Source organism: Podarcis erhardii, assembly GCF_964252035.2.
Source record: "Podarcis erhardii genome assembly, chromosome: 6".
In the NCBI taxonomy this organism is placed as follows: Eukaryota; Metazoa; Chordata; class Lepidosauria; order Squamata; family Lacertidae; genus Podarcis; species Podarcis erhardii.
In genome coordinates this window covers 52,060,537-52,086,477 of record NC_138510.1, presented here as the reverse complement: position 1 = coordinate 52,086,477, position 25,941 = coordinate 52,060,537, and the positions used below count along the sequence as shown (strand labels likewise).

The window sequence follows — 25,941 nt, the reverse complement described above, 5'->3', positions numbered from 1 at the left end:
TTTGGTTATATGAAAATATTCTGAGAAAAATGTTTGAAAGGAGCGTTAAGCAAACAGGTCAAGAAAGCACAGGAAACCTAAAATGTTTCATTTCCATAGGCTGGTTCATGCTTTTGATTTGGCAGAGAAAATCCTGGAGTTTGACCTCACTGGGAGGTAAGGGACAAGGTCCAGGTTTTCCCCACACCTTGCAGCCAGGTGGCCCAGCTAAGAGGAAGCAGACTGGGGGTTGGGTAGTGCTGGCTTTCAGAAATAAATAATCACTTCAGCAGCCTCCAAGAGCGGCAGGGAGACTTAATGTGCTGACAGCGCTGCATTTTTTACTTTTAGTCAATATGAGAAAGGCCCCAAGACTATGATTCTAAACATCTGGATTCCATCAATCTGTGATCCATCATCGCCTATCGGCATTCGACCATTGCTTGGCCAGAGCAATGCTGCTTGTTTTATTAATACGTCAAATACATTATCCATGTAATACACTTGTCTTCCTATTCCCCCTCCCACCCACACAGACACTGCTTCCCCACTGCTTCTGTGCAGCATATTTAAATGTATAATGGATCAGTTTGCATTACATGTCTGTATGTCATAATTTGTCAGGTTTAATAGAACTTAGTAAGGAGAGAAGGGAAGGGAGAGAAGCCTTCATGTCACGTATGTTTAATACAAAATTGTCTGGATCACTTTATTTATTTCCCTCTTTGTTCCTGGAAACCAGAGAGCATGGGGCGTCTGGGAATTGCCTGCTTCATCCACATTGCCTTGGCCATCATGTTCTCTCTTACATGCAGCTCTCTTGAAACTTTTGTGTGTTCATGTTGCATGGTGGAGTGCCAGCCAACAGAAGGTGTTCAAATGGCCTAGGTTTCTGGTGCAAAAAAGAGATTGCAGTTCCTGTAGCACCATGCTCTTGTAGTTATATAAACAACATACATTCAAACTAAGAATCTCTTGGAGCGAGGGACCAGATCTCAATTTCTTCTGGTCTGTGAAATTTGCCAGAATTACTTGCCTGGTCTATAATGAAAATATTAAAAGGCCTCAGTGGTACCACATGGTAAATTTAAGAGCATATGGCATCATGCAAACTGTTTTGAATCCCACAGGCAGTGGGGTGGGTTTGATTTGCACCAAGCCACACAAAGGCATAGCAAGCTAGCAAGTTAAGTAACACATGGGCCATTTCTGTCCATATTCCAAAGGCTCCCCCAAAAAGTAGCGGACACCTCAAATGACCTGAAAGGAAAGCTGTGTGGTGTTTTTATTAGTGACATTAAAAGAAGACTCAGAAATTGCATCATTGAAGCTCCATTACTACTTGAAATTCTTCCTTGCAATAAAGATCTTGGAAGAGACCACTGACAAAGTCACTTCTCATGGAAACTTTCAGGGTGGGTTTTTGCCTTCTAAATTACCATCCTACGCATTTGAATTAACCCACAACTAAATGGATAGAGACAGATCACCCTTCTGCAAGATAGTGCTACAGATGATTTGAAAACTCACAGGAAAGTGCTACCAATTTCTATAATAACTTTATAACGTACAAACCTATTATAGTATCTCATAATGTAAATTGTTGACCAATCCACTACACAATAATCAGGAGAGATAAAAGAGGGTACATATTTTAGAAGCTGAAATGTAGTTTCTTGTTGTGGCTGCCAAGGATTGTCAGCCAAGCTGAATGAACCACTAGGGTCCATCTGACTTTTGACCCATGCCCCTTATTGTGAGACCTATGCTCTTATTTTTGTTTCCTGCTCATCACAAACTTGATTGGCACAACCGGCTGTGAATGCCTTTCTCTCCAACTCCGCGCTATTTCCTGAGGAAGTGATGTCATGTTTCCTTAATGGGCAACAGTCATGTCGCCTTAATAACAGTCCCAGAAACAATTGCACATTTACTATCCAGCTTGCTCACTTGGCACACGGAGCCCATTCCCTTTCCAAGGCTTAATTTGATTTTGACATATTGGCTTCAGATTAAAGGAATCTCGTTAAAAAAAAAAAAATCCAAACACATACACATCCAGGTCTCTCTCCCCCCCCCCTTGTCATTCCTTTCGGGTCTTGCAGAAAAGTGCTAACACCATAATATTTTAAGGAGAGAAAATCCAAGTGTGCTTTACCCCCTGCTGGCTCTGATGCTGGGCTTATAAAAATTAAGTGGGAACTTACACAGCTGTGGGCTATAAACCCTTTGTTGCCAACTCTATTAGGCCTGGAGTTTACCTGCCTTGGTGGGGGGAGGTATCCACGGAGAAAGCCGAAACCGCAGTCCTATGAAGCCTACATGACTTTCCTGGGTGAGAATGCCGAACATGTGGAAGAGCAAAGAGTAGCCACTGGGACGGGTTCCTAGCAAGCAGCACAGATGCCTGGGGTGGTGGTGGAACGCCACTGCGGAGGAGAAGGGGGAGCAGGCATGCGAAACGACAGAGTGCAGTGAAGCAGTAAGAGCCCTCCCAGCTGAATATCAATTAGCATCAATTACTGACTTCATTTAATTGTCGTAGAAGATGAATTTGTCATTTTTAGTCTTGAATTAATGGGAGACCTTCAACTTTTCTTTGGCAGCAACCTGCATTTCCTGGCTTTGCTCAGCCTGAATGGGGGTAGGGGAAAGAACGGGACACTGGATCTGAGAAGGGAAAAGGAGGTTATGGTCCAGCTTCATACTAAAGAGTAGGTGCACTTGATTCAGGATTGGAGAATCATGTGACATGTCCCACATTTTCCAACAGGGGTCGCTGTAAAAAGACTATGGGTGGTGATTCTAAGGGGTGTTCTCTGCTATTCCAGTATCAGCCTCTCCTGAAAGAGGGCACTGGAGAACTGGCCAGGAGGAATCAGTCTACTCCCATTCTATGACTGCTTTACATGGCATATCTTCTCTCCCAGCTCATTTGCTGGGAGATCATTCCACAGATGGGAAATTGAAGTGGAGAGACAGTGCACTGACCAAGGCCACTCAGTGAGTGCAAGGCAGTATTAGATCCGGCTTTGTACCCAAACCTCTCAGATTTAAGCCCACCCTGCCCAGCTCTAGACCAGAGTTTGCTGCAAGAGAGACTTGATGACTATGAGAATCATAGTATGTACACAATATGCACATATATCCACAGCATTCATATACAGAGCTGATAATTAAAATGGTTGGCTCCTAACTTCACTTCTCATTCTGCAAAATGAAGCAGGTGCAAGTGGGCAAAAGGCAGGAACTGAAAAACACTTAGGTTTAGGTGTTGGGGGGGGGGGGAAATACAGGAATGCCAGCACACAACCCATGCTCTATCCTTGCATTCCGTTTTGATTTCTTATTTTCTTTCCATCTTTCCATCCCCGACCCCCTACCTTAGTTCTCAGGCCAGAAATTAATTTTACAGCCATGAAGTGTTTACATTTTTTCCAGCAAACAGGCAATGGTAAACAATAAATGCTCGGCAGCAAAATTGAATTTATAACTGCATTACGGCACCAGATAACGCCCTAAAATAACAATGCGATAAGGAAATTCGATTTGATTGCCTCTGCACATCAGCTTGGGCCCATCTGCAGGCCGGGCCTCCCTGTAATAATTTTCAATTGGGTTTGTAAACCTTATTTGTCCTTAAATATTTCTGTCATTTTTCATTGCTAGAGACAAATCCTTGGGTATACAGCAGTAGACGGACTGCTCTTTAGGAGAGATTTGTGTGTGTAGGTGTATGTGTGTCTATGTGCCTGCCAAAGCGGTGGGAAGACATCTTGGTGAGCAGTGGTGGACGATGCGGGGTGGGGGTCGGATTTGGAGCAGCCGCTGACAGTCATACGTCCAATCAATCACATTGCTGACAGGGAAGAATCACAGACCAGAAATTGAGTTTGACTCACATGGGATGACTGAACAAATTAATAGACCATTAGCCAAGCGGTGACCTGAGAAATGATGGGCGGATGCCTTTCCATAAGGCTCGAGCTGGAGTGTTTTAATATGCACATCCCCTCAAATTCAGCAAGATTCCAGCACTTTTCCAGGAATGTGCCCCCAGCTCTATTCAAGTTTCAGAGTGCGTTTTATGAAGCTGCTTAGGGATTCAAGGGCCCAAAGCAGAAAATGAGGACATGGTGGAGAACTCTAATGTTTAGCATCTCTTTCAAAACAAGCATCCACAAAGCAAACAGACCAACAATGATTAAACCAGCCTTACTGCATAAGAACAGCAACTCCAGTAACCCACTCTGGACAGAAATTGGATAAAGGTTTTATAAAGGCTGATTATTTCCAGTCTTTTTTAGTCAAATATTTAAGGACACCCATTTTAAAAGGAAGTATGGCCCAGATATCTTAATTGTTAGAAAATGATATCCCCATCTTACATCAATCTTATTTAGAACTCAGTTATGCTGTTGGCATTTGCCACACTTGTGGCGCGGCCCTTCGAAGATCAATTGCATGTGGGTAAATATTTCTCTCTTAAGCTTCCTTTGTTTGTTCTTTGTAACTAGCCATAATAATTTTCAAGATCTTTTGAAAAAGGTAGCAGTTCATTCAAAAGCGTTGTAAGCAAATTTGTCTCTGCATTTTTATTTGCTTGTATATTTTTGTCTTTATCAGCAGTTCATTTAATTTGACATTTCATTGCCAACACTCCCAGGGTTATATGCATCTTTTGAGCTGCAGCTCACAACCTGGTCGAACACTGATAGTCATGAGCATTCTGCTTGATCTGTAATGACAGTAGAGATTTCCTGAAAAACAAGGTTTAATATAAAAGGCGGAACACAAAGGAATTTGTTCTTACCATGAAAGTTCATTCTGTACAGTTGGCAGGACAGCCAGTAAGAAAGGAAAGGGTTAGTAACTCTTCAGACTACTTGACAGGTAAAGTCAACCTATCTGAAAATCTCTTTCCATATAGAAGTCGCCTTCCAGTTTTAGATATATCTATAGCTTATTGATTTTATAAAATAGAAGCCAACAAAAATCTAGAATATGGAACTGAATAGAAGAAAAGGAGGGAAGGGAACTGGCAAGCAAACCCTGAATCATTCTTACATGGTGAGCAAGTATTGGGGGGGGGTGCACAGGGGCTGCACCAACTAGCCCCATCCGCCTATATGATGCATACAGAGTTCCTCCACTCCCCCCTGCCATGGGTCTGTATTTCTAGGAAGGAAGCTATTGCAAGTACAGCTGTATGCATGAATGTTTCCATGTGAGAAGGGTGAGAACCTTCAAGGAAATGAACTTAATGGGCTTGAAGAAGACAAACATGAGGCAACAGATCCAATGAGAGGGGTGCTAGAGGAAATGGGATACTGTAGCCCCACAGTGCTGCAAAATTAGCATTTTGCCATTAGCTCACAACAAATTGTGTGATGCATTTAAGTATGTTTTGACACTTCTTAGGGGTTGCACCTCAACACAGTGGGAGGAAGTCAACATCACACTCTTCCGATCATTCTGTCAGCACAAGCATTTCTTCTTGCCAGATGGAATGACCTCCCCCCTCTCTCCCCACATGCTGTTCTGCAGGGGGTGGGTTCTCCTGATCCTCTAGAGAAGATTTTGGGGAGGTGCGGGGGGAGGAAGCCATACTGTTGTTAGCTGGAGCCCTCACACTGGCTTCCATTAGAGTTCTGGGTAAGTTGAATCTGGGTTAGTTAAATGGCAGAAATTAGACTGCATGCTGGGAGCTCATGACAAAATGACAACTTCATAGCACCTTGTGGTTTGTAGGAGCCACCTGCTGGTGTCTTAAAATGAATGAAGCTTTTTTTTTTTTTTTTTGTCTCTTCCCAAAAAAAATCAGGTCACAGAGTCTATTACAGAAAGTGAAGATGATGTTCTCATGGAGCATGCCCCTTTCACTCTGGATACCAGAAGGTCCCAATACAAAGATATATGCTATGGATTTTGAACCTGAGACAACTGAGATTCAAGAACCATGATCTCATTGAACAGTTTAGAGCTATAAGGATTACCCTGAACTGTAGCACTCTGATCGATAGAATTTGAAACAGTGAAAAGACCTGAGGAAAAACCTGAGAGCACCACAATAACAAGGCACTGCACTGGCGTTGACCATGTCTTGGGCAACATGTCCCAGCAGAGCATCCCATCTTGCCATTGACTCTGAGTGCCCCATCTCTGAGTTATCTCATGAAAGACTTCCTAGTAGGTTTGTGATCTAGTGCTATGCTGGTGACCAATGTAAGAAGAAATGGACCAATGTATATTTGGCTTGCACTTTTCTTTTTTAGGAGATGTGGGGGTTGTATTGTACCTTTTTTATTCTTTATCTAAATGAGGGCATCCTTCAAGAAACTGCCACTAATAAATCCCAAACACACAGACACAGTAATAGATTTTATCATCACTTGCTACCAGCCCATCTCAACAGTGAGGTTTACAGAAATAAAAGAACTGAAATAAAATTCCTGCTCAGACACAAACTTTGTTAAATGGCTCTGGACAAGTGATTCTCCTAAATCCTAGTTTACAATGTATAAAGTGGGAAAATACAATCTAGCTTGGCATCCAGCCTCCTGGGCACTCCAAAAATTGTTCCAGAGGGTCCCCCCAACCTTCTGGATCAAGGGGCTTTAGGGGGTAGAGAGGAAGGCAAAGTCTCATTGTGCCAGCAGAGACCCAATAGCACTATGTTGGGTCTCACATCTAGCTTTTTGTGATTAAGATAAACTCAACCATTTCTATAGCAAGCTGAACTTTATAATGTTTAATATCAGCAGCATTGTGTTGATAGTTAGCATTGTAGCACAACACTAGCTTGTTTCTTTATATGAATGAAATGCACAACCACAGTTGTGAACAATATTATAAGCCATTCCTAATGCATCTGGCTCTCCCACAGAGCAGGCAGCAGAGGGCAATGGAGAACAGCAAAAAAGATGCAATACAGAGGCAATAGTGTAACATTGGGTTTGGATATTTATCAGGTGAAATTGCAGTTATCCCAAGGCCCTGCTGCATAGAACTCAGTCCTTCAGCCATATGCTCATGTTACAGATACTGTTTCCACAGTGTGAAATGTGGTGTGTTAATTTGAAGACCCTGCTTTCCTTTGTCTCCCTGGGAGATAATCAGGTAAACTATAATAATAACACACGTGGGCAATTTACCTTTTCATCCCCATGAGCTTGGAGGGTTTCAATTACCGGATTCTGGGATTTAGTGCTTAGGGCTTTTTGGTGTGTGCAAGATTTATTAGGAGGTTTAGTATCAGTGGAGAATTCATGCATTTACTCCCTAGAGCTGGGCTTCCGCTCAGAGCCCCTAAATCATGGCCCTAAAGATGGGCCACTGTCACTTACAGCATTAGCATCGTTAGTGCATTCAGAAGATGATTAACAACCATGCATGTGCAGCCCTCCTGGTCTGGCCCTCCTGATTTGGGTGTGTTCCCTTCCCAGTGCCTCAAACCTCAAAGAGCAGGGGCAATGGTGCCAGGCTCAGAGAATCTGCTTGAAATGCTTTAGGATGCACAGTGTGTAATATTAAGCGCCCTCAAAGCATACACTTAAGTGAGAGCCGCTGCCTAGGGAAACTTCTGAACTGATGCATTTTGCAATTCTTTCCACCCATTTGTAAAAGGGTGTGAAAATGTTTGTAGTGGGAGGGTTACTGAAAAGGGGGGAAAGTAGCATATCTGGGATAGCTGAGTCAGTAGAGCATGACTCAGTAGAGTAGACTCTTGATTTCAGGGTCATGGGTTTGAGCCCGATATTGGGCAAGAGATTCCTGCATTGCAGGGAATAGGAGACCCTTGTGGTCCCTTTCAACTCTACAGTTCTATGATTCTATTATTTTATAACCAGACTAACACTCCTGCCCCTAGTTGGGGAAGGAACTAGATTGGGATTATGTGCATCCCCACCCACTTTCTGTCCTAGAGTCATAACCAGGCCCAAATTGAGGGGTGGAGGCAACTGCCCGGGGTGGCAGCAAACAGTACCCTGCCCCTACCTTTCTCACACCTGCCACTGCCTGAAACAATGCAGGGTTTGTTCTATGCTCATGGGAAGGTGAGGAGGGGAAAAGTTAGTGAAGGAATGAGCAGTGGGCCAGAACTAGTGGGAGATAGCAGCAGCAGAAAGAGTAGTTCAGGATTACAGTGCTCTGGGTGGGTGGTAATCCTGTGCCATTTTCCTACTAAAATCACCCCCATTAGCTAATCAATCGCTGATTCTTAATGTGATCCAAATGTGGAGAGGGAAAGTTTTCCCTTTCCTCCTCTGCTGCCATCCTGAGTAAAATACTTCATCTGTGTTGTTGGGATTTCCCCTCAAAATCAATACAAGATTCACAAGGGGGAAGGGGCCACAGCTCAGTGGGAGAGCAGCTATTTTGCAAGTAGACAGTGCCAGGTTCAATCTCCCATATCTCCACGTAGAGTTGGGAGAGAACCATGGAGATCTACTGCCAGTCTGTTCAGGCAATACTGAGCTAAGTGACAAAGTACTACGTAATTATTTATTTGCTAAACTTTATCCAGCCTTCCTTCAAGGAAGCTTGGGTATGGCTTCCCTAGAAGTCTTCTACCTAAGTATTAGGTGCAAACTTGCTTAGCTTGGTTTAGGGTTGGGGAAAATCATTACTGTAAAAGACGTTAAGGTGCATCAAAGAATTAAGCATTGCAAAAGGCTGTCTGTAGGACTTTTTCAGGATCTGTGGCTTCCTCCCTCTGTTTAATTTGGGGTTGCAGGTTTACAGCCCATTGTTCACAATCAGGGAGAGGTGGGTGCCAGAGCAGACTTTTGCCTTCTATGGCAAAATTTGAAGATCTGGCACTGAACACAACTACATTTGGACCAGGGATCTTCACAGTGCTAGCAGGCAATGAAAGTCATTTCAGCACTATGTGGTAAACTCAGGTACAACAGAGATGTGTCCCCTTTTGCACTGACCTAAAGCAGCAACAAAGGGATGCGGATGGCACTGTGGTCTAAACCATTGAGCCTAGGGCGTCCCGATCAGAAGGTTGGCGGTTTGAATCCCCACGACAGGGTGAGCTCCCATTGCTCGGTCCCAGCTCCTGCCAACCTAGCAGTTTGAAAGCACATCAAAGTGCAAGTAGATAAATAGGTACCACTCCGGCGGGGAGGTAAATGGTGTTTCTGTGCGCTGCTCTGGTTTCACCAGAAGCGGCTTAGTCATGCTGGCCACATGACCCAGAAAAACTGTCTGCGGACAAACGTCAGCTCTCTCAGCCAGTAAAGCGAGATGAGCACTGCAACCCCAGAGTCGTTTGCGACTGGACTGTCAGGGGTCCTTTACCTTTACCTTTAAAGCAGCAACAGATTGAAAAAGCAGTATCTGTGAATGGGCATGAACAGACACATTTAAAAAGTGGGAAGTAGAGTTTTTGTCATAAACATTTTAGTTCCTCCTCACTCAACCCTGGAACATTTGTGTGAAAATCAAAATCCAGAAAAATTCAGCACAATACAACTCAGGTCTAGTCCCACAACAATTTCAACATCTCCAGGTTTAATACCACAGTTCCTGGAAATGCATAAAACCTCTGTGTGTCGAGCAGGAGGGGGGAAAGGCCATTTCTTAGGAATCTGCCAGTTCCAGCTAATTTGAGGAAGAGCAGGGCTGTAATGAATATATATATATATATGCACGCATGCGCGCGCGCACACACACACACACACACACACACACACACACAGAGCTTTTATTCACTACCCAGTGGAGGGATATCTCACCTTCTTACTAATGCTTTTAGCACAGACACTCGGTACATTATGAAGACATAATGTGGCACCACCTCACTCCTACTATTATTTATTATGTCTCTCTCTCTGGTGACAGCCTAAGGCACTGGACCTGGGATAGTGGATGAATTCTCAGACAGGAAGGAAATGGGGGAGGAAAGGAGGATGAAGCATAAGGTCCCTTGTTATAATCATATCAGCCACCATCAATGTGTTAAAAAATGTGGGCCTCCAAGTTAGATCTTTCCTTCTTCTTTCTGGAAATGTAGCTTTGGAACACAGACTGGACCTACAATAGGTGAACATGGTACAGCCAGAGATAGCTCACTCAGAAGAGCATGAGACTCTTAATGTCAGGTCATGGGTTCAAGCCTCACGTTGGGCAAAAGATTCCTGCATTATGGGATCAATAGATGACCCTTGTAGTCCCTTCCAACGCCACAATTCTATGGCTCTATGACTTACACGAATGGAAGAATGTTAGAAGGAAGTTTGTAGCATATTCAGCAGCACACAAACATCAATGCATCATCAGGAAAATCAGGTACTATTTCTTCCACGTCACTCTTGCATTCACTGTAGGAAACCAGCTATGTGGACTGAAAATCTTTGCCTGATTCCATGCCACTCTGCATCAACAGTGCAGGCCACTAGCAGACTAAGCTCTGGATAAAGATAGTTGAGATGGGAAGCAAGGAAACAGTCCATCAGATCTGTGAATACAGAACTGTGCAGATATACACTAGGAAATTTGAATGATCTTCAGGGCACCAGTGGCCATAACTGATTGTTATTTCAGGAGTGGTCAGCCTCGTATGCTTTGTCCTCAAGATAATAACCGCACATGTGCACAAAGCCAACTTCAGTAAAAAAAAAAGAAAGGTCTGGAATCCTGTACACACTTACTAAGGAGAAAGTCTCACTGAATTCAGTAGGACTTACTTCTGTCTGAATAGACTGCACTGCAGACAACTGCACATGCTCCCCAAACCTATAGGCTCAAAGGTGGAAAGAAGCTGCACCAAGTATGAAACAAATTCTGATTTATTATGAACTCTGACTTCATTATCCTTTTTGGCATGCTTGGTTGTGATTCAGAAACAACAGTAAAGGTTGCTTCATTTATACTGAAATAAAAAACCTTCAACAGTGCAATCCTAATCCCTTGCTCAGCATCACTAGAAGGGGTTTGGATTAGACAGTGTTTTCTCACCATTCAGCTCAGCTGACTTGGAGGCCTCACAGGCATTTGGGAAGCTACTGCCTGAGGTGATCAGCAGAAGAACACAAAACGGAGCATCACGGGGTGGAGTGGGGGGAAGTATGGCAGGAGACAGATCCACAGGATCCATGGCCAGTCTGTTTCCTGAAGAGGTGCTCAATCTGCTGTTCCAGACAGGAGATAGTGCAGCAAAATCAAAACAAAAAAACCACCCTATCCTCTACCCTGGCCACTAGGGCTGTAAATATGGGCTGGTGAACATGGTACTTCATGCCACACGTTGCCTTGTTACAGTTTGTTCTGCCCATCATGCTTAACTGTGTGTAAAACTGCAGCCCTGTTTAGGTAATTTGCTTTTCTTTATTTTAATTCCTTTACATCTCTCATTTTACATATGTAGACCTTCTGGTCTTCAGCAAAAAAAAAAAAAAAAAAATGCCCTTATCAAAAATATTTTGTTTTTTAAAAAGTATAAACTTGGGACCTGTTGCGAATTTTATGATTTTGAAAACAGGAAACCCTGGTGGGCATGCGAAAATATTGCAATTTTACAAGCTTCAAAAAAAGAAAGTTACATTTGCAAAACCTTTCTACTAACCCAAGATGGGGGAAACCCCAATAAATGTCACGCTGGTCCAGAAATTAACTTGCCAGAGGAATTATTCCGCCTTCTCCTTCAGCATGCAAAGGAAAACCCAAGATCCTGCTTTGCTCCACACCTGGAGTTTTCTGGGGGCTAGTAGTAGTCCCTCCTCTGCGCCCTGGAGCAGACAGAATCTTAGGCTGCTAATGAGCGCAGGCAGCCCCAATGCCTTTTGTCCTTTTTTCCAATACAGTGTTACTTACATTCTTTCTTTTTTAATTAAAACATCCCCGACTGATTTTACAAGCTGCTGCTTCTCTCCCAGTCTATCTCATATGCTTGAGTGCTAGTATTAATTATTAGATCCAATTTACTGTTTATACTCTGATGTTTTAACTAATTACCACTAATGGCAGACACCAGTGGGCAATCAACTTCATTTAGTTCCCACTGCAAACCACTCATTACCAGCGCAGAGAGCAAAAGCAGGAGAGAGAAAGAGCAAGCAAGCCCACAAGCCCTCTCTCTCTCTCTCTCTCTCTCTCTCTCACACACACACACACACACACACACACACAAAAACAGGCAGGGTGGAAGAAGGAACAGATGCTGCTACATTCATGGATGAGTTAAGAGCAGAGGGTTAGGGTGTTTGCTGGGATTTAATATTAAATTCCCCCATGGCAACATACTCTGGGGAAAATTTCAAAATCAGGTGGAGTCTTCTGGTGCCCACAAATGTATTTTCATTGGTTTATTGTGGTTAGAGGATTTTAGTAGGACTACAGTAGCCACAGGAAGCAGCTCCATCCCATGATGTGGCATCATGTGGGAAGCCTTGGATTGCCTAGGCAGGGCAATCCAAGGCTGAAAAAAAATGTGAGATGCAGTAGCCTGTATCTTTTGACTGCACCTTGAAGAGAGGACCAGATGCTTTTCCCTCTTGGGAAAATATGTTGTATGAAGGTCTGTTGATGTTAAGAGGCAAAGTAGTGATGGCTGAAGAATTTGATTTCTATGAATTCCCCTGCAGTCTACACCTCTTTGGCTAAGGATGAATGTAACTATATATCAGATTTCATACTTCTTCAAATTTTGCAATACTGTTTTCAACTTATAAACTGTACTAAAATGTGTAAAATGTATATATTTTAAGATAAAATAAATTTAGAAATGTGCACATTAAGATAAAACACACTTTTCAGTTTTTATTATTTTTTATTATTGTATGTTCAGTTCAAAACCAACAACAAAGTGCCCTAAGAGCCAGAGGCAAGCAGCTTTGCTCCCCAAAAGTGCATGGCCAGGTTTCAAGGAAGGAAAACAAAGATCAAATGAACTAGTGGTAGGTGACGTAGCTTGAACTACATCATCTACCACTAGCTCATTTGAGTAAGAGAATTAGATAATTAGACTACATAATGCAACTTGAGTAACAAGGTGCTTGTACTGAGAAAAAAATTATGCTGTACCAAAGATCCTCCTGGACTATAGAGCAGTAGTACCATCTATGGCACTGGAGCACAACAAGGATCAGGCTAATAACTCCCTCTGCCTCAGACCTGCCATTGTGGTACATTGTGGACCATGTGCATACCATACATCATTTCAGCATAATAAACCTGCTGCTAACAGTAAGGATCTGAAATCCTCCTAAGTATCAATCTCTACCCACCAACAGAGAGTGATTACTAGAATAGATGCATATGCTGGTCTATGTACCTGTAGAGATTAAGTGCTTGGATTTTAGTACTTGGATGGAAGTCAACAAAGGGCTAAATAATGAAATAACTGGGATTAGGTCTGCCTTCATGCACCAAATTCAAATCAACATAAATAGGAATGTGGCTTTGCACCAAATCCTGAACTAGGTCTGGAATGATCAAAAGAACAACTAATAATCCAGACCAGGAATTAGTGGGCCAAAAGAAGGAAACTATAAGGCTTATGTTGACTGGCAGGCCAGATATTGTTGATACTTGCCCTACTTTCAACATGTAGTATAACCTGGCTGGGTTGGAAGTAAGACACATTCATAGGCCTTGAAAAAATATTTATTAGTAGTAGACAGCAAATTCAAATGAGATATCTTTCACTAGATAACTGAGTACTAGATCTAAAAATGGGATCTGCAAAGACATGCCCTTAGAGAGAAGCTGTCATGATTCTAATCAGCAATTTCTTCATTTCAAAAATAAAAACAAGCAAAAATTAGAAGCTGACCACAAATGACTGAAATTTCATAGGGCAGGAATATCTTAAGGACTAGTAAAAAGAGATAACTACATTTTAAATACCTTATTTTGGAACACCTCCTTAAGGGTATGCAGGCTAAAGTGTGCTGATTAATGCAAACTGAGCTTATGGGTAGTGGCAGTTTTACAACAAATGCAGTGATAAGCATTGACAGTTATTTAAGTTACCTTAAGTTCCGTCTTCAAAAATATCTTCAAGCCAATCCCTTACTGTGTTCCAGAGTTTCTCACAGCCCACTGTTTTTACCATTCCACATGTTCTGGAGTGAAACATTAAGGGGAAAGCATCTCCTGCCACATGGTAAGGAGAAGTCATCTATTGTTACAGGTGTGAAATGTGTATGTGTGTGTTGAAGTTCACTATGCATTCTGGCCAGGACCTTAAAGAAACACCATGTGTCTATCATGCAAAACGGTAACTGGCAGTCTAGATTCCGGGACCATATCTATGCTGATCACTCAGTCAGAATTCACAGCACATGACAAAGGCATTGGGAGTGGGCCAGCACTTCCCAAGAGGGTATGGCACAAGCAGTTCTGTGTCCCTCTCCCTTTCTGATTTACTAAGATTAAACCAGATAACTCAACAGGCTTTGGAGAACTGAGTAGGGGAAAGGAACCTCTGTGGAGTTAACTGCCTCATGGGAAGATACATTATAACTGCTCACACATCTGCAAGGTAATTGATGTCAGCTCTTGCAGTGCAAAGGCTTAATCTGTCCCCCCAGACCCATCGGCCCTGATGCTGCAGATCCGGCACAGCTGGTTTTATGGACTGTCACCCCACGACCTTTACAAATCCCATCATTCCAATCAATACATCTCATTAGCGTTAGGTAAATGTATGGGGCGGGCTGGGAGAAAAAGTTGTAGGCAACAGGGCTTCTGACTGCCCTGTTGCCTGTTTGCTTTGAATCTTTTTTGCTAGCAATAAGGGATGGTTATTAAAACCAAACATGAACTGAACTCCTTGCCATATCAGCGAGGCCAAGCCGTTAACCCAACAATGCTGTTAAAGTCATTTCTCCCTCTCCTTGGGAAAGAGTCATATGATTAACAATTTTCCATTGTGCTGGATAACTGAAACCATATCAAATCCTGCCAGATATGAGGAATATGACGCTAGGTATCCTGCAGGCCACAGCACCATTGCTTTGACTCATAGAGATTGTTTTACCACCAGCACCACCTGAGATGGCAAGCAGAACTAGCAAAACAAAACATAAAAATATGGAAAAGGGCCTAGATACCTATGTAATGGCCAGGTGGCTTATAGATTGTTGGCCATTTGCTCCACAGATTCTAGTCCAGTGAGAACAATTTGTACCCAACAGGGAACCCACTGACCAAGAGTTACACCCAGTGCTTACTGACATGCACCTCAAAATCTCATGGTCTTAATTTGTCTGTCACCCATGTGCTAGGATCAGTCAAGAGTATGATTATTTATGTCCAATTTGCTGCTCAGATGCACTCTTGGTCAGTAGCTTTGTTTTTTTTCTCCCCGCATGGTCTTCATAGTGAAATATGCATTCATTTAACCATTTTCAAGAGAGCAGGGCACACACCTTAAAACATGAGTATTAAGATATAAATGTCAATAAAATAAAAGTTCCTTCAAAGTGTCTTTGACTAAGCATAGGTGTTTCATGTGATAATGATTTGGCAACAAAAAAACAATGAACCCCCTCTGTTTTTGAAGTCTCATGATTCTCCCATCAATATCAGGCAACTGGAGCTGGCTACAAAATCTTTAAACAGTTGTGTGCTTTCAGCATAAAAAGAAAAGTATAGCCCACATTGTGACTCCTTTAATGCACCTCTTCTCCCATACCTTTGGCTAATTAAACAATCTATGGCATTTTAAACCGGGGGGGGGGTACTGTGTTATTGTTATTGTGGTATGCATTATTGTGTGTTTATATTGTAAACCACCCTGTGATCCTCAGATGAAGGATGGTATAGATATTTAGTAAATAAATAAAAATATTAATCATAAAGCACCTGATGCTAACACATAACAAGATCTACAACACTGTTTGAACACCACAAGCTGGCTTCAGAGGCCAACCACTTTTGGTTCAGCCTGGCTGCACATGCCTTTAATACAGTACTTCCATAGAAGCAATTCCGTTTCTGGGAGCAGGTTTCAGTGCTCCAAACACCAATCTAATTGTATTGATCACTGTTTCAAAATTTAACTTCCTTCTGGATACAGTGAACTAGCTACCTTGGGAATCCACATCAAACAATGTGTGTAAATGACTTAGATTTTTCAGAAACTTTATGAGACACCCTGGGCATCAAGAGCTCAGGTTGTTTTGTTTAGGAGTATGTGTGCTTGGCTATATTCCATACCGGCCATGTAGCTAGGTAATATTTTCAATTGGAAATATAATCTTCCTGGATACAATTTCTTGCCCTGGCCTTGTACATAAAGACTGGGCTGAGTGGAAATGTTGTCCCCTACTAAGCTGGTCACTGAATGCAGAAATTGTTCAAACTTGACTTTACTGGCTTGTTGGCATTTAAGTGTCCTAACCTTGGCTCTGTGCTTGGCTCTTAGCCATTGGAAAAGAAGAAATGCAAGATGTTTTTGTGCAGAGATGAGAGATATTTCTAGGATTCCGATATAAATCAGTTCATACATAGGTAAGTAACATTTCAAATACAATAAGAGAAGCTGAATAGCTTATCCTCGTGTCTAGGCTGGATGCATTTGTACCTGCTTTAGCTTTGCTGCTGGCTGCTTCCTCCTCCTCTACCATCTTGTTTGTGTGGACACTCTCCAGGGCTCTCAAATTGTTGACAAGCATGGATCACTGCAGTGGCAGCAAAACCATTTAAAGTGCTAAGCCGCCCTGGGCTTTAGCGAGATGGCTGTACGGCGAAGGCTCTTAGCATAACACCTGCCACAAGGCAGAGACAAGGGAAAATGAATAAATCCAGCAGCCAGCCAATTTTGCTCAGGCTGACACACTTCTCCTCCTGGAATTAGATGAACAGCTCCCCAGGCGCCTTGCCCCACAAGCTCACCCGCCATCCTGCATCTTCCACCAATGCAAGACTATGCTATCACACTCAGATCTCTGGCTTCAGGGGAGCAAGCTTAAACCAAAGTTTGAAGGAAGCGCTTGATCCAGCAGAGGGAACAGAATGTGACCCAGTGGCTAAGAGCTAATCCTGAATGCATTCCAGCCCAAAGTAATGTAATTAGATTATCTCAAACATGTTGCTATTCAACCTTTTTATTAATGGCTTGGATAAAAGAGTAGAGCACACTTATCAAAGTTGCAGATGACACAAAGCTGGAAGGGACCATGAACACTTTGGAAGGAAATATTAACATTCAAAACCCTCTTGATAAATTGAGAGTACTGGACACTTAAATTTAATTCCAAGAAAATGATAACACAGGCCAAAAACCTCAAATACAAAATAGGAAAATAAATGGCTAAATAGTAGCAATAGAGAGGGGTTTGCTGCATGATTAACTAAGCATGAGAAATGTTGACCAAAATAAGGTGGGAACTGAGATAATAAAACAGTTTGGGTTTTGGCTATCTGGAGGAGTATATCCTCCACATGTCCCTTCCCGTGTTTTAATATAATTTCGGAAAACCCTGTTTTAAGTGTCCTTGCTGTCTGGTGTACAGGTGTACAACAGACAGCTATAATATTTAGGTTCTTCTCAGGTGTGGCACCCCAAACTTGCTCAGGGAATTTCTCTCTTCACCTTTTCCAGCATGCACCCCCCCCCCGAGTCAAACAGGACTGATGTTTAACTCGTGAACCCTGAATTAAAATTATTTGTTATTGTTTTTCAATTCCAACTTTTAAGGTTGCATTAGTAGTATTAACAACTATGTTTTAAGATAAAATCTTATTTTATAGTCTGTAGTTTATATGATGGTGTCATTGTGAACCACTTCAAAGACTTTGGCCAAAAAGAGGGATATAATGAATCTAAAGATAAAGAAAAACTAGTCAATGCACTTGTATGCAGCCCTGCTATCCATCATCTACAGTACAGTACTGTGTACAGTCAAATATGTAATATATATGTTTTTAAAGTACTCTGTTCAGTCTTGAGGACCAGAATTGGGGGAACTTGAAATATCCTGAGAAAAATACCAGTGGTTTCCACTATGCAAGTTGTGTCTATCATGGTACAAGTCTCTAGGACAATTTAAGATTTGCTACAATGCCAGGGTGGTCTGGACTATTCAGCAATTGATTCAACGTCAGTCAATGTGTAGCCAAGTCAACAGATTGGGAGATCACTTGTACAATCATTGTTCTTGAACCTGTGTCTTTTCAGGAGCTCATCCCACAATTACCACTGACCGTTAAAGATCTAAGAGGGCAGCTTTCTTCATGCACTGCAGCTGATATTTGCACAAGGGGGTTATGCAGCCTGCAACTTATTTTGTGGTCTTTCACTAATTAATATTCTCCTTTTGAGCGCTTTTGCATAAAACCTTTTAACTGAGCAATCCAATGCATATCTATTCAGAAATACCGTAAGTCCCACTGAGTTCAGTGAGAAATTCACAGACAAGTATCAGTGCCGTGCGGTAATTGGACTAAGGGAACTAGGCTAGTCCCCTAAATGTTCCCCTGGTGCCTCCTTCCCAAAGCCTGGGAAGCTTCTGCCCAGCTTAGGGAGGGAGGTGCAAGGCTCTGATGGGTCCAAGATCTGTCCTGCCATCTTGCCAAAGCCCATCGGCTTTCAGAAGGAGACAGGAGGATTCTAGCATCCTGTCAGAGCTCTGGCATCTCCTTTGCAAAGCCCAAGAAGCTTCTGACAGGCTTAGGGAGGGAGGCGCGATGCTCACATACACAATGTCAGGACTTCACAATATCACATGCATGAAGTTGTGCCCCCCCCATTCCCCTTACATGTTGGTGCCTCTGGCCTTAACTGTTCCCCTATGAAAAAAATTAACTGCATGTCACTGTTAAGTATGTATAGGACTACAACCTAAAAACATCAACTCTTCCTACAACTAATTTGCACCTGTCATGCTGACATTCATCCTGGCCAGCTTTCCACCCCAACTCTATTACAACATAGACAGGTGAGCAGGAGGAACTGAATCTGCATCACTGCACTATATACCTGTTCACCACACCCACCACCCTGTTTTCTCCAGCTAATTGATTTCTGCAGAAATTAAATCTGTCCCTATCACTATCCAATTTTAAGGCTCTTTCCCCACTTTATTTGACACACTGCACCATATTGACATGCCTTGATGCATGGGTTATTTTTGAAGTAGCAAAAGACTGAGTTTGCAATTGCAAGAAGAGGAAGAATGAGCATTCAGGAAACATGAATGGACATGTAAAAGGCTTACATGAATTACTCAGTGCAATCTAGTTAATCTTAGGAAAGGGCTGTAGCTCAGTGGTAGAGCAGGTGCTTTGCATGCAGAAGGTCCAAGGTTCAGTCTAGGTAGGCAGGTAGAGACCCTTGCCTGAAACCTTCTCAAACTCCATCCAACTCTAAAGAGAAACAGGCTGATATTATAGTAAAGATAGACAGACTCTGATTGCAGGAGAGAGGGGAAGCAGTGTAGCCATGTCTGCAGATCTACAGTTAACTTTGGGATGCCAATAAGGCGTTGTTAATAGCAAAAACGATTATAACATGCAAGGGTTCTATGCTGGGAAAAGCATATACTGAAAGATAACTGCAACATTGCTAGATGAAGTGCTGCAACATGATTTCAGTTGCTGCTGGCTACAGTTTCAATGGGAACTTTATGAAACCCTAGAACTGGAATTTACCTGGAAGCAGCAAATGCTGCAAAACCCATCTCTTAATGCAGACGCACTGGTGAAGATAGTTCCCAAATCCCCCAAAATGATCCTTTCTGAATGCAAGCTGCCTCTCCATTCAGATACCCACAAGGCCTTGGCAACGGAAGTATTTGAAGGCTGCCCCAAAGAAAAGTGGGGAGATACTGCCTTTCACCAACTAGTTCACAGATAGTTGTAGCATGGTGAAGTATTGCTTTGACTCTACTTCTATCCAGGCAGTTTCTCCACTATGACAGCTGCATCCTCTGAAGGGGCTGCAGGCTGGTAGTGGTCAGAAGAACAGTGCATGCGCTTAAGTGTGCCAGAGGTCTCAAGGAGCTTGGTGTATAATACCTTAAGTCCCTCATCCCTCTCCAACAGTGATCCTGTGATGCCTTCCCTATCCCAAAAGTGCAAAGTGGGGTACTCGCCAATTTCTCAGACTGAAATATCAAATACTAAAAACCTACCTGTTAGAATTTACAGTTTGAAAAACTTCTATTAAACACACAAACACAGGACAACCTCATACATAATTTATGGATTGCTGCAGGATTAGGTGGAAAAATATGCCCACAGGATTGCTAGGACCAAACCACAAGTTTAATGCATCAAGTTAACTACAAGGCCGGATATTCAGTCACTTGACACTTTATTACATCAGTTATAATTGTTAGGATTCAACTCCAATTGCAGGATATCTTGCCATGTTGTGGACAGTTCTGCCTCTCCTCCCCAAGTGTGGGTGGACAACACATTGCCTGAGTGTGGCTACATGTCCATTTGTGCCAAGAGGGCTTCCTCAGGAAAGTTCATATCTGTAATCTCCACCAACACTGCCATGTTAGATTAGGGAGAGACTCATGAGGCCTCCCACCCCTTTGTCTCTCCACATTATAATCCTCTTCCAAAAGGGCTGTTTGAAATTGCCTCCTTTGCCTCCCAGGAAGTTTTTCTCAGGTTACATAGAAAATGTGCAAGGCCTTGTGTCTCCACCCTGCTGCCAAGTTCCCCTTGATGTTGTCCCTTAAAAAATAAGTCCTGGAATCCATATAGGCAAAATTTTACTTTGCAATTCACCTTCACATCAAAATGGACAGAGACTTGTACATTGGCTCCCAGTACGTTTCCGAGAACAATTCAAACTGTTGGTGCTGACCTTTAAAGCCCTAAACAGTCTCGGCCCAGTATACCTGAAGGACTGTCTCCACCCCCATCATTCAACCCGGACACTGAGGTCCAGCTCTGAGAGCTTTTGGCGGTTCCCTCCCTGCAAGAAGTGAACCAGGCAGAGGGCCTTCTCGGTAGTGGCACCCACCCTGTCTGACTTTTAGAAGACATCTGAAGGCAGCCCTGTTTAGAGAAGTTTTAAATGTTTGATGTCTCCTTGTGTTTTTAATTCTGTTGGGAGCTGCCCAGAGTAGCTGGGGAAACCTAGCCAGATGGGTGGCATATAAATAATAATAAATTATTATTATTATTAAGGGAGGAAGAAGATCTGAGGAGGCCCTTATATTGGCTAAAATGTCCACCCAGCTGGTCTTGCCAACTAGTGTGAAAAGTAGAAAATGGTCCTCTGTTGTAATAGCCCAATCCCATTATTTTTGGTATACATTTTTTATATTTTTCTGGATACTGGACAAGAATGGCCCCTACTTTCAATGGTCAGGTGAGGAATGAAAGATGGGTACTTAAAGAACTCAGAAAGCTACAGTGCTGTACCAATTTGAGTATCTTAAAACATGTGAGCAAAGGTGAATAAATTCTGTGGAGATGCTAGCACACAGATGCCAACAGTGTTTCCTTCCTCCTTACCATGATAATCACTGATCAGCACAAGGAACACAAAACATTCAGGGCAGGAGATGCTTCCAAACAATCAGAGTTTGTGTGTGGGCAGAGAAAGGCAGCTCTGTGCTGTCTAGGGCATTTGGGGTGAATCCAGAGCTGGTACGTTGGTGTCAGCTGCAGAGGGGTGCCAGAAGCTGCTGGTGCAGGGCTAGCCTCCTACTCCTAGCCCTAGCACAGCATGTCACTGTTTTTATTTATTAAACTCAATGCAGCCTGTTTCTTTGCATTTGCTGGTTTCTGCTCTGCTGACCTGCCTCATGTTCCTGTGCTCATGTCATCTGTCAGCATCAGAAGCCCCAATCAATCCCAGGGCTTGGAAGTCTTGCTCCCAGGATCAGGGGGCACACAAAATATGGCATGCCATCACTCTCTCACCCAGCCTGGCACTTCCCAAGCAGGCCTGGCAGGGGAATCAGCCAAGAATGTCATCTAAAGAGCTCTAGGATCTAGCAAGGAGGCAAGGCTTGGCCCAAGGGGTCAGGCTCAAATCAGATATGCTGCAGGACCAGGGAAAACAGATGCATAATCAGTCAGGATTGAGGCCAGGGGTTAGGGAGCTAAATAAGAACCAGGAAGGGAAAAGATATCTGTCAGCCCATGCCAGGTAGTTGTTACCATTCATCGGTATTAAACAGCTGCCAGTGGGAGGTGAGCAGCAACTGTCCAGTCAAGATCACTTTAGTTAAGACATGACCAATAAGAGGTGCTATGATGGATCTTGAGGAATACATGGGCCCTCCAGCTCTAAAGTCTTCCTGACAGCATTTTTAAAATTGAGTGTGTGTGAAACAAATGTAACTAATAACTAAAATAAGGGTTTCTGACAATACAGGACAGGTTTGTTGTACAGGCCTTCCTGGAATCTACCACTTCCTCCAGTTCCCCAATCCTCAAAGGCTAGCACCCCAACAGCTAACATGTCATATTTAGTTTAGGCATTTTGTAGGCTAGATCTGCAATTCTATCCAATGTTGCCAAAGAGCAATTCCATTTCCCCCTTCCCTTATCTAAGAACCTTCTTACCAGAATAACCTTGGTTTTGGTTTACCATAGTTGGATTAAACAGTTGCATGGGTATTGGGTGCAATACTGAGGCAAATGGCTGAAACTTTGTGAGGTGTAGTTTGACTCTATGTAGACACCGCTCACTTTTTTCTATTTCTGAATTTATACCTCAAACAGCTTTGACTTCAGAAAAAAGCACCTCTGCAGTTTACCTTATGGACATACAGACTGGCCAGCAGGAGTCTTAGGTAACCATGCTCATAGGCAGAGGGGCCTACTTGTGCAGAAGATTGAGAGGAGGCCAATGGAGCACACGTGATGTTGGGACAGCGGGAGGAGCTGAGTGTGGCAGCAGCGCGGCTTCAATGGCTGGAGGTTCCTCTTCTCTTGTGCTTGGCCTCCTCCTGCTGTTGCTGCCGCCACCAGCCAGATGTTGCTTCCCTGTCTTTCCCTTATGCAGCAGCAGGAGGATGAGGCCAAGTGCAAGTGAGGAGGAGTTCTGCAAAATACTTACAAAATCTCTGCCTTTTTCCTAGCACACCAATCTCTTTCAGGAGGCACAGAAGTGTCACTGGATCAGCTCCAGCACAGCCTCCTGGCTCCCTCTTCCCTCTGATGTCCTGATCCAATAACTGAAACATCTGCTTCACCTCTTCAATCAATACTCACTTCTTAATAGTCTTGACTATCCACAAAAAACCCGGTGACATTAAATGTTAATTATATCTATTTGGATTCGAAAAAATTTTATGGCTTGAGTTAATTATACCCGGAGTCATAAAAAGGTTTCAGAGGAAAAGAGGCTGCTGCCTTTCTAGGCCAAAAGGCAAGCAATACAAAAAGGAAAAAAAAGAAACATTTCCCTTGGCAGACATCTTACAGTGGTGCTAGGAGTATTAAGACATACCCAGGCACCAGGGACGCCTCTGGTACAACCTGATAAAATGGATGACAAAACTGGAACACTTGCAAAGCCCCATACAAATATTTCACCTCACACTGTCATGCACAAGGAAGACGTTATCAGAGACGCAGAGCACCAGCTGCTCCATCTTTCTTCCCTCTTCCTGGCAATGTCTAGTACAGTCTTCCCCAATCTGATGCCCTTTAGATGTTTTAGACTACAACTGTGCTGTATGTAGCTGATGGGAGTCCAAAACACATGGATGTCATCAGGTTGGGGAAAGCTGGTCTAATGTAACACATTATGTAACTCAAAGTGATTGTGTTGTGCATATCCCCATTACTACATTAGATTATTGGCTGTCAGGGAGACAGAGGGAGGAAACAGGCAACATGATGACACCATGCCAAAGGTTAGGTTATACTAGATGTTACCAAGAAGTGGGGAGAGTTACTGAGTGGGAGCAGCTCTAGGCTTCTTGTAGCATCTTTAGTTCCAGCCCTGTTGCTTCATATTTAATGCTGCTGCTGCTCTACTTGTGCAACAAAAAATTTCCTTCTCCTCTCCCCTGCAGTCCCCAATGCACCCTCAAAATCTGCTCCAGAGGGTTGGAAGACCCTCCAGAGCACATTTGGGGATGGGGGGGGGACTGACAGAGAGAGGGAGGGGAAATCCTAGTGCATGAGCAAAACTCCATGCCTGCAGTGTTGGATACAACTCCCTGTGAATGTTGAAGGTGGCCGTTGTTTGAACCATGATGTTGCGCTGGTATTCCAGACTGCCTTGTGCCACACCACCAATGCCACAAGTTGTGACACCACAGTAACAGTCACCATGTGTTTGTTAAGACATTGACTCACAGAAATTAATTTTGATGACAAAAGAATCAATCACGTTCTTCTTAAATAAGCATCTCACATAATGGATCATATTTTACGATAAAGCAATCAGTCCTCAAGTTCTTCATAGGACATGCATCAAAGTCCACAGTGATTCTTCAAGAGGGAAGCCTGATCTAAAGGCTTAACATGCTAAGTAATGAAGGCAGCTTCTATTAAATGGAAGTCAGTTTCAAGCTAAATAAAGTAAACTTCAGCTGGATATGTCTAACATTCTTCATCTTTCATCCTTTTTCCTCTTCTCTGTACTTACTCCAATTTCCCATAAATGTCCAATCAGCAAACAATGCCCTCACACAACTCACTAATCACCTATGGATTTCTTTCTACTGTGTTGCATAACACTATCACGAGCAGTCCTGCAGGCAAGCACACAGTTTGGTGTCACCTCTTAAATGTGTGGCTGTAAATTTCTGTTTTTTTTCTCAGTCTTACAACATGCCTGTGTCTCCCATATTCCCTACGATGCTTCTCAACATTAAATGAATGCAGAAATGGGCAAACCAGGAAATGCAAACTATCCTAAGAGGCAAGGACCAAGCACCCCTTGTCAGGTTTCCATAACTTGAGAAAACATTCAGGCGAGGATAAAATATGTGTACAATATTAACAACAATAGCAACATGAGAATAAGTCCTTTGTAGGAAGAACTAAAGATACTGAAGTGGTTAAGTGGACATCACTGTATAAGCAATTGCATAGGACCTACTTGCTCTCAAGTTATTCTTTTGCTCAAGCTCACCCTGTCCTTGGTCCCCAAAGTGAACATCAAAGACATGTCACAATTTTTGTCAACATTCACAGGTACAGCTTTTCTACTTCCAATCCAACTGGCTGATTCCCATGTTATGAAACTTATACACTTTGGGACCTTATATACCATACACAGAGTTTGTGGCACTGCCTGTGTGTTATGTGTATTTGCCTGTAAAGAAGAATAAATGTTTGTTGTGCTGGAAAAGGTACCTGTATACAGGCCCAAACTCAAAGTTATCCAAGGAGAGTTGTTACAAATCAGCTCTCTCACACTACAGATCTCGCTCCTCAGTCCACTGGAAAACTCTCTGTCCCAGGGCTGGACTGGGCCTAACTTGCTTGCTGTCAGGGCGGCAGCAGGTAGCAATGTCAGGGCGAGGCCTGCCCTAAAGCCTCTGGGCCTCTAATTTACTGCTTTCCTCTTACCATAAAACTGAAAGGGGAAGGTGCCGCCTTTAATCGCTGCCTCCAGGGCCCCTCCTGGAACCACACAGCAACTGAGCAAAGGCTACGAGTTAATGCGTCTTCCGACACCTCTGCCTGATTCATGGGCCTGGCCTTGAGCAATAAACCGCTCAACCTCCTCAGCTGGGCAGCAGGATTTACAGCCCACAAGGGCTGGCACTCACATACAAAGACTTGCACACCAACCCACGAACACAATGTAACCACGCTGTCAGAGCAGACTATGTGTTCATGCACAAACATATGTGCACAGCCATGAAGCAGGAGGTAACCATATCACAATTCACAGAACAATATAATTCAGATGCCCACCATACACATCATTACACATATACACAACTATGGAGAGAAACCTCTCCAGTCACATGAACGAACAAATTTATGTATCCAAGGAACACACATGCAGGAACTATCAGGCAATTCAGGGGTGAACATGCAAATGTATACAAATATTAACACAAA

At 43.0% G+C, this 25,941-nt stretch overlaps 1 protein-coding gene across 11 annotated transcripts in view; it reads right to left on the bottom strand.

Moving 5' to 3' along the window:
• RNF220 (ring finger protein 220) overlaps nucleotides 1-25,941 on the bottom strand; it is a 325,409-nt gene that overhangs the window by 163,827 nt on the left and 135,641 nt on the right. Inside the window, exon 1 of one of the 11 annotated variants that reach the window (XM_081865508.1) lies at nucleotides 16,520-16,632. The exons of the other annotated variants lie outside the window; for them this stretch is intronic. Within the exon in view, the coding sequence (XP_081721634.1) occupies nucleotides 16,520-16,610 (91 nt within the window). The 5' untranslated portion in view covers nucleotides 16,611-16,632. Of the gene's footprint in view, nucleotides 1-16,519; nucleotides 16,633-25,941 lie in introns of those variants that run through there. 11 annotated transcript variants of the gene reach the window in all.